This window comes from Onychomys torridus, chromosome 7, assembly GCF_903995425.1.
Source record: "Onychomys torridus chromosome 7, mOncTor1.1, whole genome shotgun sequence".
In the NCBI taxonomy this organism is placed as follows: domain Eukaryota; kingdom Metazoa; phylum Chordata; class Mammalia; order Rodentia; family Cricetidae; genus Onychomys; species Onychomys torridus.
The window spans coordinates 33,142,817-33,156,254 of record NC_050449.1 but is presented as its reverse complement, the minus strand read 5'-3'; the positions used below and the strand labels follow the sequence as shown (position 1 = coordinate 33,156,254).

The 13,438-nt window shown below is 39.1% G+C and overlaps 1 protein-coding gene across 1 annotated transcript in view; it reads left to right on the top strand.

Moving 5' to 3' along the window:
- Positions 1–13,438, top strand: part of LOC118587557 (von Willebrand factor A domain-containing protein 5A-like) — a 32,060-nt gene that overhangs the window by 15,080 nt on the left and 3,542 nt on the right. The window contains exons 11-16 of the mRNA XM_036193590.1: positions 6,347–6,461; positions 7,212–7,376; positions 7,643–7,743; positions 8,033–8,280; positions 9,941–10,060; positions 10,516–10,646. Of these exons, the coding sequence (XP_036049483.1) occupies positions 6,347–6,461; positions 7,212–7,376; positions 7,643–7,743; positions 8,033–8,280; positions 9,941–10,060; positions 10,516–10,646 (880 nt within the window). The remainder of the gene's footprint in view (positions 1–6,346; positions 6,462–7,211; positions 7,377–7,642; positions 7,744–8,032; positions 8,281–9,940; positions 10,061–10,515; positions 10,647–13,438) is intronic.

Here is a 13,438-nt window from a genome sequence, read left to right as displayed (position 1 = left end):
AGAGTTCCGGGGCGGATCTATTTTGATTTTAAAATAGGCTTCCCTATGCAGTCCTGACTTGTGGTGGCATTGTGTTCCCAAAATATCATGCACCCTAATAAACTTATCTGGGGTCAGGGTACACTAGATACAGGGGCTAGAAAATGGTGGCACTCACACCTTTAATCCTAGCATTCCAGAGGCAGAAATTCCTCTGGAACTCTGTGAACTGAAGGCCACATTGGAAACAGCCTGGTATGGTGACACAGGCCTTTAATCCCAGAAAGTGAGCCTTTAATCCCAGGAAGTGACTACAGAAAGCAGAAAGGTATATAAGTCATGAGGACAAGAAACTAGAAGCATCTGTCTGGTTAAGCTTTTAGGCTTTGGAGCAGCAGTTCAGCTGAGAGGCTTCCGGTGTGAGGAAACAGGATCAGATGAGGAATTGGCAAGGTGAGGAGGCTGTGGCTTGTTCTGCTTCTCTGATCTTCCAGTGTTCACCTCAATAACTGGCCCCCGGTTTGATTTTATCAATAATAACTTTTAAGATTAATGGTCTGGAACTGACTGGTCTGGAACTCCTTTATTAGACCAGCCTGGCCTCAGCGGGTGTCATTCTGCCTGCCTCTGCCTCTAGAGTGCTGAGATTGCAGCCCCCGGCTACTATCACTGACTCAAGTAATCCATTTCAATTTCTATTCTTTGAAGTTTTTCTTTGGAATTATGACTTTTGCATATGCTCTGTTAATTTTTTTCTTTTCAAGCTCTGCAGATAGTTTACCTTTCACTTTGAAAAGATTTTGCTCTCTATATTGTTTTTGTTTTTGTCAGTTTCATATATAGACATAATACATTCTGGTTTCTATCTCCTGTTACCTTTTCCTTTCTCCTTCCCATCTCCATCCATCTCTCTTCCCTACCTGTTCTTTTCTTAGATTTATGTCATTTTGTTTTATAGTGTGACCAATTTTGTTTAATCAGTATCATCTCTAGGACACTGTGTTGGGACTATCCATTGAATCCTGGTGGGGTTTTTCCTTGGGTATACAGCTGAAGGCTATGAACACCCCTTTCTCTGATTCTTAGTGTGGTACTCCCATAATAGTCATGTAATTATTGCATCAATGGGTATATCCTGCCCAGAAGATGGTATAATAGTTTGTAGGGCTTACAGCTGATTAATATCATTGATGTCTTTTCTCTTTCAGCAGCCTCTTTAGTATCTCTTGATTTCTCTATGTCATACAAACAAGGTGTATGGTGGCTTCAGCATTAGAGACTTAACATCTGTCTTAGTTAGGCAACCATGAACAATGACAAGACTCTATCTTGTTTTCTGGACTCATAAGTGGCTATCCATTTCCTGACATTGGTTTTTTGTTTCATAACTAATGGTCTCAAGGTGAAGCCTTTTCCAAACATGTAGACTATCTTCCTTAAATTTTAAATAAAGAAATTCAGCACAATTGATTAACTACAATACTGAGCTCTATCTCAGGCCTCTACTCATGTTTTATTTTGAGAGAGTTTTGCCTTGAACTCTCTATAGCCCAGGCAGGATTTGAACTTTCACTTTTCCTGGTTTAAGTCCCAAGAATCTAGGATTACCTGCCTACATCCACAATTCTCTTTTAGAGTGTCTAAAATATACTTCAAGTTCATTTTCACCACAGAAATTTGGTCATCTTGTACGTGTTGTTTCATCACTGAATTCCAGTGCTTTGGGTGTCATGATGAGCATCTATACAAGTGCAGATTGTTTCTGATTCCTCTGTTCCACTGGCCTAATGGATACAAATGTATTTCAGAACTACACCACATAAATTAATCATCTCTCTGGCAATTCTTGATTTCCAGTGCTCTAGAGCATCCATTCTGCTCATTATCAAGATTTCTTTACTTATTTTTCTCCTTCTTTCCTTCCTTCCTTCATTTTTTCCCTTTTCTGCCTAGTCATGATTTCACTATGTAGACCTTGACTTTCTTGGAACTCATTATTTCTAACACGGTGGCCTCAAACTCATAGAGATCTGTCTGCCTCTGCCTCCTAAGTGCTTTTATTAGAGTATGAACCTTCATGCCTTGCTTTCAAAATTCTCTTAATTATACTTGGTTCTTTGTGTATTGTTTTGGATTTAGCTTGCAAATATCAAATATTCAACAAATTATCTGTTTGGATACTGATTAGAAAGACAGTGATATTGAATGCGTATAATCCAAGTAAAATATCTGGTGTTGAAATAATAATCAATAAAATAAATGAAATAAATCAATAAAAACAAGATAAGTAAATTATGCACTCACCTTCCAAGGACAAAGACATTCTGTTAAATAACCACACTAAAAAAACCTTACTCATTAAATGATATTTAATATTCATATAATATCATATGGTACTAGAGTCCATATTTCATAATTTTCCCCGAAAGTATTTCATGGCTATTTGTTTATTTTTGTGTCTATTCCAGGAGTTAATCATTATGAAATATCACTCAAATAGTTCCTTTGAATTGTGAAGGAGAGTTTGAACTACTTTTGTAGAATTTCAAGTTTTAATTCATATTTAGGATAATGCAGGATGTTTTCAACACAAATATTCCAAAATCAGCATTGTGCCAAGAATGTTACTTTGACCACTTATCTAAAGGTCAGCTCCTGACAGACTCCTTTACAATAATGTGCACATTTTATCAAGTAATATTTACTTAGTATCCTTAAATTTCATGCTATTACCCAAATCAGTAATTCCTTATACAGAAACAAAACAATAACTGAATGCTCCTCCTTCTCCTCTTCCTCCTCCTCTTCCTCATCCTGGTCCTCATCCTTATCTTCATTTTCCTTCCCTTCTTCTCCTTCTCCTCCTTCTCCCCATCTTCTTCTCCTTGTGTCCTTTCTTTTGTGGTACTGGTGGCTTAATGTAGATACTGCATAGCACTACTCAGAGCTGCATATCCAGTTCACATAGTGGTTTATAAATTCACTGTTTTCACCTTACTGCAAAGGAGAACATTTCATGTTCCTTCCTTTACTCCTTTCCTTCTTTTTCATTCTTTTTAACAAATTCATTTCTTTTGTTCCATAAGTTGTGCTTCGTTTTATTATCTCTTGTTATGCCATGTTCAGAGGCTTGCTCTTTTCTGAAGGGAAATGGAGGAAGAATGGATCTGGGAGAAAGAGAGAGAGAATAGGGGATAACTGGGTAGAATAGAGGGTCTGGATGTAATGTAAGAGAATAAAAATAATATTTTACTCTTTCCCATACTTTATGACCCTGTAGTAAGACATTTCTGCAAGCAGCCCTATGGTGAGAACAAAGATCTCATTATTTAATTTAGCCAGGGCTCCCAGCTAAGGGATGTGATGATTGTAGGCTTGTTAGCAGACACAATGGCAAAGTTAAAAACAAATACTGCAAATTTTAATGATTCCCATATTTCCAAGGCAACAAAATAGTTTTTTTTCTGAATGTCTTCCTTCCTGTTGAGATTCTTAGTTTCCATGGCTTCAGTAATTTCCCTCATCTAGTAGAATATTCAGAATCTCTGTGAACTATTTTATAATTATGTGTAGAGATTTTCATTAGTTTTACCTATGCTGTAGTAACAAATAGTTTCCATTTTTAAAATTTTTAACTGATATATAAAAAACATAAAATTGTATCATTTATGGAGTATAGCATCAGATTTCATGCACATAATTTATTTAGATATTTAGATCAGGTTAAACATATTTATATCTTCAAATATCTATATATCCTTTCAAAATTCTTTCGTCTTGTACTTGAAAATGGATAATCTATAATTATTATCTACATTTAGCAGTATATTTTATGTTACTTATCAGATGTTTTTGTCTGTACCAAACTTGATTTATAAGCTTTTATTTTTGCCTTCAGTTTCTGGTCATTGGCTTTGCATAGTGAATATGTCGATTCCAGATGGTATTTTTAAGTAGATCTAGCACTAGTGCTCTCTCTCTCTCTCCCCCCCATCCCCTCTCTCTCTCCACTCACATCCTAGACCAGACTGGCATTGGAGTTAGATCCATCATTCAGCCTCAGCCTCCCTACTGCCAAGGTTCCAAGCATTCTCCAACAGTCCCAGCTGTCCTTGTCTGTCTGGCTTTTTGTTTTGTTTTGTTTTGGTTTTTTTGAGACAGGGTTTCTCTGTGTAGCTTTGTGCCTTTCCTGGAACTTGCTTTGGAGACCAGGCTGGCCTCGAACTCACAGAGATCCGCCTGCCTCTGCCTCCCAAGTGCTGGGATTAAAAAGGCATGCACCACCACCACCCGGCGTCTGTCTGGCATTTTTGAGCCATTGCTTCTCTACAAAGCCTAGGTCCCAAGTCTTTTGAGCCTCTTGTCTGAGCTCCTCAAATCCTGATATTATAGGAGTGTGCCACAATACTTCCTTACTTGTACATTTTCTATGATATTTTTTTCATTTTCTTTTTCTTCATCTTCTAAGTTCTTACACTTTACTCTCCTTTCTTTAGTTTTTATGTCATATTATTAATTATATAATTTAGTATAATGATTGGTGTAAGGATTTTTAATTTTCTCTTTTGATGTTGTTTTGTATGGTTTTAATTAATTGAACTGGTTATTTGACAACTTCTTATATATACTTCATACTGATTGCTCTCATCCCCACCTTCCTTCTCTTATCTTATTGTGTGTGTGTGTGTGTGTGTGTGTGTGTGTGAGTGTGTGTGTGTGCAAGCACACGTGTGCACTCCTGGAGTGTGTGCATTTGAGTAAAAAATGATAGTTAAATTTCAACAAAAGAAATTCATTCACTTGTTGAGATAGGTGGTGATTTTGTCCTTTATTATTCTATGTGGAAATAATGAATATTGTTACATCTCAATACCAACTTGCACTTTTGGGTAAACCTATCTCACTACTGATGAGCAATCTTTGCCACATCTTGTGGAATTCAGTTAGCCAATATGTCTTAGGATATTGAATATTTATTAATGAGAAGTAATCCTATGAATTTTAAATTATATTGTGAGGTTTTGATATCTATGTCTTCTGGCATCAAAAGATGAGCTGGAAACACTGCCCCTTTTCTATTGTGTGAAAACTTTCTTTCTTAATTGTTTATTAGAAATGGCCAATGTGCTCTTCTGACATAGTGGACTTAGTAGATGTTATTGGACTATTGGTATTTAAATGTTATCTTTCACCTGATGGGTCTTACTCTTTGCTTTTAACCATGCCTAGACTAGGAACCGACAACCTTAATCCAGCTAAAGGGTAGTGAATTTCACGGCTGGACCATTTCTTACTTATCTCTACCTCTCTACATTGTTCTGTGAAAAATTCTCAGGCATTTTCAGGAGCAAAACTGCCACTGACAAAGCTCAAAACTCTACAATTTTCCTACTTCCTCTGAAACTGCCTCTGCCTTCAACCATCCACATTTGCCCTGTGCTTCAGGTGGGAGGTGACCAGCATAGGTAGGCTCATTTCTCTTTCCTTCTCTCCATTTTAAAGTCTTGGCTTTGGGTTTTTTTTGGTTCATATTCTCCCAGCAGTCATTGGAGCCTGTTGTCTTGGTAGTTGTCTGCTTTTACACACATTATTCAAACTACTATTTATAAGTCTCTAGTCCTCTCTGGCTTCAATAACACAATCTAGTGTTTCTGTGAGTAGAACTCACAGTGTTTTGTCCTGATCCTTGTACTGAGTTCTTTACTGTCAGATTCTAAGAATTGGTGAATTTCACCGCCATGACATCTGCATAAAGAATGCATGCAAACTCCACTAACCTGTATTCTATTGATGAACTTGAAAATGCTAAAACCAGTAGTGACTGCTTTATAAGTTATTGAGAGGGAATAAAACTACAATACAAGCTTTCATCCTCACACTTACATACTGAAAACACTCATTCTCAGATCCCATGTTGTGGGATTTGAGGATGACAACTCATATTAACATAAAGTACATGGATACTGAATGTATAAGCAAAGATGTCAGTGTATTTACTTGTCACTTTAATATTTTCATAGTTTACTGAAGGCTTTCAGAGATAAAATACTGCTAGACAGCCATTGCTCCTCTGCACTGTAGTGGGGTAAAGAACTTAAGACAGATTTTGCAAATTCTCTGGGTCCTAGATCTTCAACAGCAAAATGAAACAGAGTTTTTCTTCATAGAAGACTCATGGCATTAAATTGTATTACTTACTTAAGCATTTATTACCTCCCATGGAATAAAGTCTGATTTCTAAATGATAGCATTGCACTGACTTTGAGGTAAATACTTTATCTCTTCATCACTTTTTGATTAGCCCATGTTAACTGAAAATTCTGCTGTGGAGAACCCATTTCTAATGTTCAACATTCCACTGTTGCAGATGTTTCTCATTTGGTATTGGAGAAGGAGCCTCCACCAGTTTAATCAAAGGCATCGCTCGGGTATCAGGGGGCTCTGCAGAGTTTATCACAAGCAAGGACAGGATGCAGACCAAGGTGAGAACAGGCCAAGTGTCCAGAGTTGCAAATGCAGAATGAGTATAGGACAGGACAGGGGCAGTGCTGCAAAGGCAGATGATCCACTCTCCTGGAGGACACACTTGAATGAGTCTCAGGCTACACACTTAGTGGGTCTGCTTGATACTTTGTTAAAGAGGGTTCCAGTCTAATATCTAAGACTGGCTTCTGACACTGGTAGCTGGAGATCTAGAGAGGAGATAAATAAAGGGGTTTTGACTTTTGTTTTGAAGACCAGAAAGAAAGAAGGTAAAAGCTTTGGCTGCTCTGTCTGAGCCTGCAGTCTGTACTCTCAGTAGATTGGGTAGAAATCCAGTCTCCATGCAAAAGATACAAAAGAAAAGATAAGAAAATATGTATGTGTGTGTGTGTGTGTGTGTTAGACTCAAAGGCATGGTAAGTGCACATTCATTTATTAGTACACAAAAATGCAAGACATCTCTGACTATATTTCTAAACTTCTCTTTCTATGTTGTTACCATTTCTTTTCTAACTTATTTCTGCAGAAGCATCTTTTCTTAAATATTTCCCTCATTCAAATCTATACTTTTATGTCTCTCAAGTGTAACTTTACTATATATACAAATAGAGAAAGAATTGCATTTCTCACTTAGCAATATTTGTTAGACATGAGATGCATTACATCCTTGGTCTTGGTTAACACTCAATGAATGATCATCATTATTATCTTTTTTTATGGATAATTCTGGCTCTTCTTTCCTCCAATAGGCTCTTGGGTCTCTGAAGTTTGCGTTAAACTGTTCAGCGGATGACATCGCTCTAAGCTGGGATTTGCCTTCTGGTCTGTTAGCTAGCATGCTTTCTCCAGAGCAGACTGTCATTTTTAGGGGTCAAAGGTTAATCATCTATGCCCAACTGACTGGGACTATGCCCGTGAGTCTCTATTCTTGTTCATTACTCAGTGAGACACTGTATCAGCAGTTTTATTAACACTGATGATGGCTTATGATTTCAGCAAGATGTGTCACTTGCCAGACAGCCAGTGTCCCACCCTCTCCTCCATGCCATGTCCATATTATCCTGTACTACCTGATTTTTAGGGTTACATTGCATTGAGCTGAGGAGCTTCCCTAGTCTTCATAACCATTGTCCTGGTTATGTGTGTCTGCTTGTCACTCCTGCTCTCTTCTTATTTGTAGCAAGTGGAGAGCTCAGGAGAAGTGTGCCTCAAGTACACTCTTCAGGGCAGGAGTCTTGAAAACAGGGTGACCTTTTCCCTACAACCCAAGGCAAACGCCGGGTAAGAACTCAGCTTTGCTACTCCATCTTCACTCTTCCCCACCTCTCCTTTCCCTTCTGCTCCCTTCCCTTCTTCTCCTTCACTCCCCTTCCTTTCTCTGCCATATAGATGATTCAGTTATGCCTGTCACTGACCTTTGCTATTTCCTCTAAGACCTTCTCTTTCTCATACATTCATGTGAAGTCTTTTTCTCTACATGCCTTTCTGTCCACAACCACTGGTTCTTAAAGGTCTTGGGTGCTTGGTTTGCATTTCTTTTTCTGTAATTTTGTGTTGTGTCTTCTTTCAGCTTCACCATTCATCGCTTGGCTGCGAAGTCCCTGATTCAGACCAAAGACTGGGGCTCCCATGAGACTTCACAAAAAACACAAGAGGATGTTATAAACATCAGTATTCAGTCTGGAGTCCTCAGCTCTTTCACAGCTTTCATTGCCATAAACAAGGAACTCAACCAGCCTGTGCAGGGGCCTCTGGCTCACCGAGTAATTCCAAGGCCGGTGATGTCTGCATCATTTTGTGCATATAAAGTTAAGAGTCGTAAGTTTTATCCCAATTCAAACTTATATATATACATATAACGAGTGTCAGATATCCAAGCACATCATTTAAACAATAAGTTTCAGAATTTCTTAAAGTTAATTTCCTAATTTCTCCCTGTTTTCCTCTTCTTTCCACATCTAGGATTTATGGCTTCCTTTGAGTTTTCTAGAGAAATAGATTATGTCTGACTGGGAGGGAGATTTAATGTAAAAGTACAAATGAACACAAAGACATATTATAATGCACAAGCATCTATAAACCTTGAATAATCATCATTTAATGTGAATCTGATTTCTGTTGTTGATAATGAGTCAAGCAGATTGCATCTGATAATGTTAGTGGTAGAAGAGAGGATTTAAGAAAATAGTGAATGTCTGAAAGATTGATAGAGGATTATTAGGAAAAGAAAAAAATCTAGCATAATTTTTCTGGGATGGCTGAGCGTTCAGATGCATTTGGTGACTTTTGTAAGTCAGCATAAATACTGATCAGAGCCCTGGTTTTTGTGAACCATTTACAGCAAGGATCAGCAAATTTAACCTAAAAATGAAGTGGATAGTCAGCTGAATTAATTTCTAGTGTAAGATTTTGTCATCTTGTTTCAAAATTATGGCTATGGTATTGATGGGACTGATAAGGGTGTTAATTTGTTTGATTGGAATATAAATCGAAAGAAAAAATAAAAGATTAAAGGAAGGTGACATATATGAAAAAATAGAAGACTTAGGGACTTAGAAGATGTAAGTCAGGTCAAAGACCTTTTTTAAAAACATGAAACCATAAGTTAAAACACTAGAAATATGGGTATTGTATTTTAAAGGTAAGATATTTATGACAAATCAATATTTCATGATACCAATGCCTTGAGGGTATGGGAGAGGTGTGTAAGACCCACAGTCACAGGATCTGAGGAAGGCAAGATCTTTGCATTAAGATATTGCATAGGCTAATTAGATGGATGATGAAAATTCTCAAATTTATGGGTGAGTTTGGAGTGCACTGGAAGTCTGTGGTGTGGTTTTTGGGTGGTTTAGTTGCTTGTAGGAGGTGACTGAAGTAGTTGAGAGTTGATAGTAGTACGAATATGTAGAATAGAGAGAAGGTAATATTCTTGGGCTTAGACAATTGCCAAGCTAACCTTCTGAACCTTGATGTTTAGGGTACGGTTGAGCTTCTTTTGAAAGGAAGAAGGGCAAAAAGATTTGGAGGACAGAAAAATCATTTTAAGGTGTATCTGGAAGAATGCTTCTGTATTGAAAGAAAGATGCAGCTGTAATTGTTCAGCACATGTCAGTGCTTTGAGACCACTCAGTAGGAAGTAGAAAGAAGGCTCAGAGGGTGACTGTCTGTATTGGAGGAGGACACACAGGAGATTGTCACATTGTCTTTAGTGTGTGAAGCTGATATTGATAGGAAGGTTGATGGCTCCAATCCTCACACTTTTCAGTCTTTGCCTGTTGCAGATAATGCAGTCTCCACTGTACATTTATGTTTTGCAGGTCGCAAGCAAAGCTTATCCTCCAGAAATTTACTGTCTCCACCGTGTCTATACACAATGAATGGTTAGCATCCATAGAGGTCTATGAAGACATACTTCTACAGTCTGAGGGATTTTCTTTCTAGGAAAAATTTTCTCATCAATGTTTGTTTGTCACAGATACTGAAAATTGTATAGCCAAATCTTCGTGTGTTAGTAAGGGAAATGTGGCATCCACAAGAAAGGTGAAAAAGTCAGATTCTTCCATCAAGAAAACCAACTTGCAAAATGACTACAAAGGTGAAATGGTCCTCAGATTGTGTCTCTGACTTATGCAGCCAAAAACTAACCTTCCATGTTCTTTATCCGGGAGCTTTCTCTGCCTGTGGGGTGACTTAATTGAGGCAGCAGGAAGGAGGTAAGATTTGGCATTGCCATACGTTTGCCAGAATGAGACTAGCTTCATTAATCTACAATACAGCCTTGATAGCTTCTAACATACTGTAATTGATTGGCCTCAGGTTCTTTGAGTCTTCTTGGGAATCTCTGCCTACACAGTCCACCTAGAGTCAGGGCCTGGTCCCAGCAGACACTGCTGCTGTTGTGTTCAGAACTCATGACAGATTACAAATAGTCAGTAGAATTCCTGTAGAAGCCTCACTGCAGCCTAATATTTCAGGATTCCTCAGGTGGGCTCTGATTCCAGTGACTCCCATAATTTCCCATGCCATATCTCTTATATTTTTTTTACAAAGGTTTTGGAGAAAAAGTTGCTCTGCAGCTGATTTTGCTCCAAAAGGCAAATGGCTCATGGGAGCTGGATGAGGATCTGACCAAGATCTTGGGCACCGATTTGGAAGACATCAAGGCTGCAAACCCTGCCAAGGTGAGATGCAAAAATGGAAAAAAGGAAAGAGTGCACTTCATGATGGTAGGAACATAATGAGAGTTGAAAAGGACCAGGGCTGAGGTGAGATAAGAATATATATAATACAAAGGTGAAATTAACTTACAATATACAGAAGATAAAATTATTTATACTTCAGATGGACCTTAAAAAACATAGAAATTAATGGCCTAGATACAGAACAGTGTGGTCGGACTTACGGACGTCATTAAACATATTCCAAAAGACATAATTGTAAAAAAAAAAAAAAAGCATTTTATCTTCATACTGTAACAGACAGATTTTTCTTTATATTTGTATTTTAATTTTACACATCAGCCATAGGTTCCCCTGTCCTCCCCCTCCCATCCCCACCCCCACCTTCCCCAAGCCCCTCCCTTCCATTCCCATTTCATCCAGGGCCAAGACTCCCCTGGCGATTCAATTCAACCTGGGGGATTCAGTACAGGCAGGTCCAGTCTCCTCCTTCCAGGCTGAGCAAAGTGTCCCTGTGTAAGCCCCAGGTTCCAAACAGCCAGCTCATGCACTAAGGACAGGTCTGGGTCCCCTTGCCTGGGTGCCTCCCAAACAGTTCAAGCTATTCAATTGTCTCACTTATCCAGAGGGCCTGATCCAGCTGGGGGCGCGACAGCCTTTGGTTCATAATTCATGTGCTTCCATTCATTTGGCTATTTGTCCCTGTGCTTTTCCAATCTTGGTCTCAACAATTCACTCTCTTACAGTCCCTCCTCTTTCTCGACAATTGGACTCCTGGAGCTCCACCTGGGGCCTGGCCTATGATCTCTGCATCCACTTCCATCAGTTATTGGATGAGAGTTCTAGCATGAGACCATTAGGGTGTGTGGCCATCTGATCACCAGACTAGGTCAGATCAGGCTTTCTCTTGACCATTGCCACTGGTCTACAGTGGATGTATCATTGTGGAATTCTGGGGACCTCTCTAGCACTTTGCTTCTTCCTATTCTCATGTGGTCTTCATTTATTATGGTCTGTTATTCATTGTTATCCCTTTCTATTCTTGACCCAGTTGGGATCTCCTGCTCCCCTGAGCTCTCTTTCCCTCAAACCTTGCCCTTCATTACTCCCACTGTCATCCAGGTTGTTCATGTAGATCTCATAGCCAAACTAATGGAAACACATGAATTATGAACCAAAAGCTGTGGAGCCCCCAACTGGATCAGGCCCTTTGGATAAGTGAGACAATTGAATAGCTTGAACTGTTTGGGAGGCACCCAGGCAGTGGGATCCAGACCTGTCCTTAGTGCATGAGCTGGCTGTTTGGAACCTTGGGTTTACACAGGGACACTTTGCTTAGCCTGGAAGGAGGGGACTGGACCTGGCTGTACTGAATCCACCAAGTTTAAATGAATCCCCAGTGGAGTCTTGGCCCTGGATGAGATGGGAATGGAGGGGAGGGGCTGTGAGGAAGGTTGCGGCAGGAATGGGAGTGGGGAGAACAGGGGAACCCATGGCTGATGAGTAAAATTAAAACACAAATATAATAATAAAAATCAATCAATCAAACAAACAAACAATGCTGATATGAACATAGGTGAGCAAATGCCCTTGTGGTATGATTGAGCATTCCTTGGCTATATGCCCAAGAGTGCTATAGCTGAGTCTTGGGGGAGATGGAATCTCAATTTTCTAAGGATGTGCCATATTGATTTCCAAAGTGGCTGTATAAGCTTGAAATCCCACCAGCAGTGGAGAAGAGTTCCCCTTGTTCCACATCCTCTCCAGCACAAGCTGTCTTCAGTGTTTTTGATCTTAGCCATTCTGACAGGTGTAAGGTGGTATCTCAGGGGCGTTTTGATTTGCATTTCCTGGATAATTAGGGATGTTGAACAATTCCTTAAATGTCTTTCAGCCATTTGAGCTTCCTCTGTTAAGAATTCTCTGTTTACTTCTATAGCCCATTTCTTAAGTGGACTGTTGGGCATTTTGATGTATAATTTCTTGAGTTCTTTATATATTCTGGATATCAGCCCTCTGACAGATGTGGGGTTGGTGAAGATCTTTTCCCATTCTGTAGGCTGTTACTTTGTCTTGTGGACTGTGCCCTTTGCTCTACAAAAGCTTCTCAATTTCAACAGGTCTCATTGATTGATTGTTTCTCTCAGTGTCTGTGCTACCGGTGTCATATTTAGAAAGTGATCTCCAGTGCCAATGCGTTTAAGCGTACTTCCTACTTTCTCTTCTATCAGGTTCAGAGTAACTGGATTTATGTTGAGGTCTTTGATCCACTTGGACTTAAGTTTTGTGCATGGTGTCAGATATGGATCTATCTGAAGCCTTCTACACATTGACATCCAGTTATGGCAGTACCATTTGTTGAAGATGCCTTCTTTTTTCCATTGTACATTTTTGGCTTCTTTGTCAAAAATTATTTGTTCATGGGTGTACGGATTAATGTCAGGGTCTTCCATTAGATTCCATTGGTCCACATGTTGGTTTTTATGCCAGTACCAAGCTGTTTTTTATTATGGTAGCTCTATAGTAGAGCTTGAGGTTGGGGATTGTGATACCTCCAGAGGTTGTTTTATTGTACAGGATTCTTTTGGCTATCCTGGGTTTTTGTTTTTCCATACGAAGTTGAGTATTATGCTTTCCAGGTCTGTGAAGAATTGTGTTGGTAATTTGATGGGGATGGAGTTGAATCTGTAGATTGATTTTGGTAAGATTGCCATTTTTACTATGTTAATCCTGCCTATCCATGAGCATGGGAGGTCTTTCCATTTTCTAACATCTTCAATTTCTTTTTTTAGGGA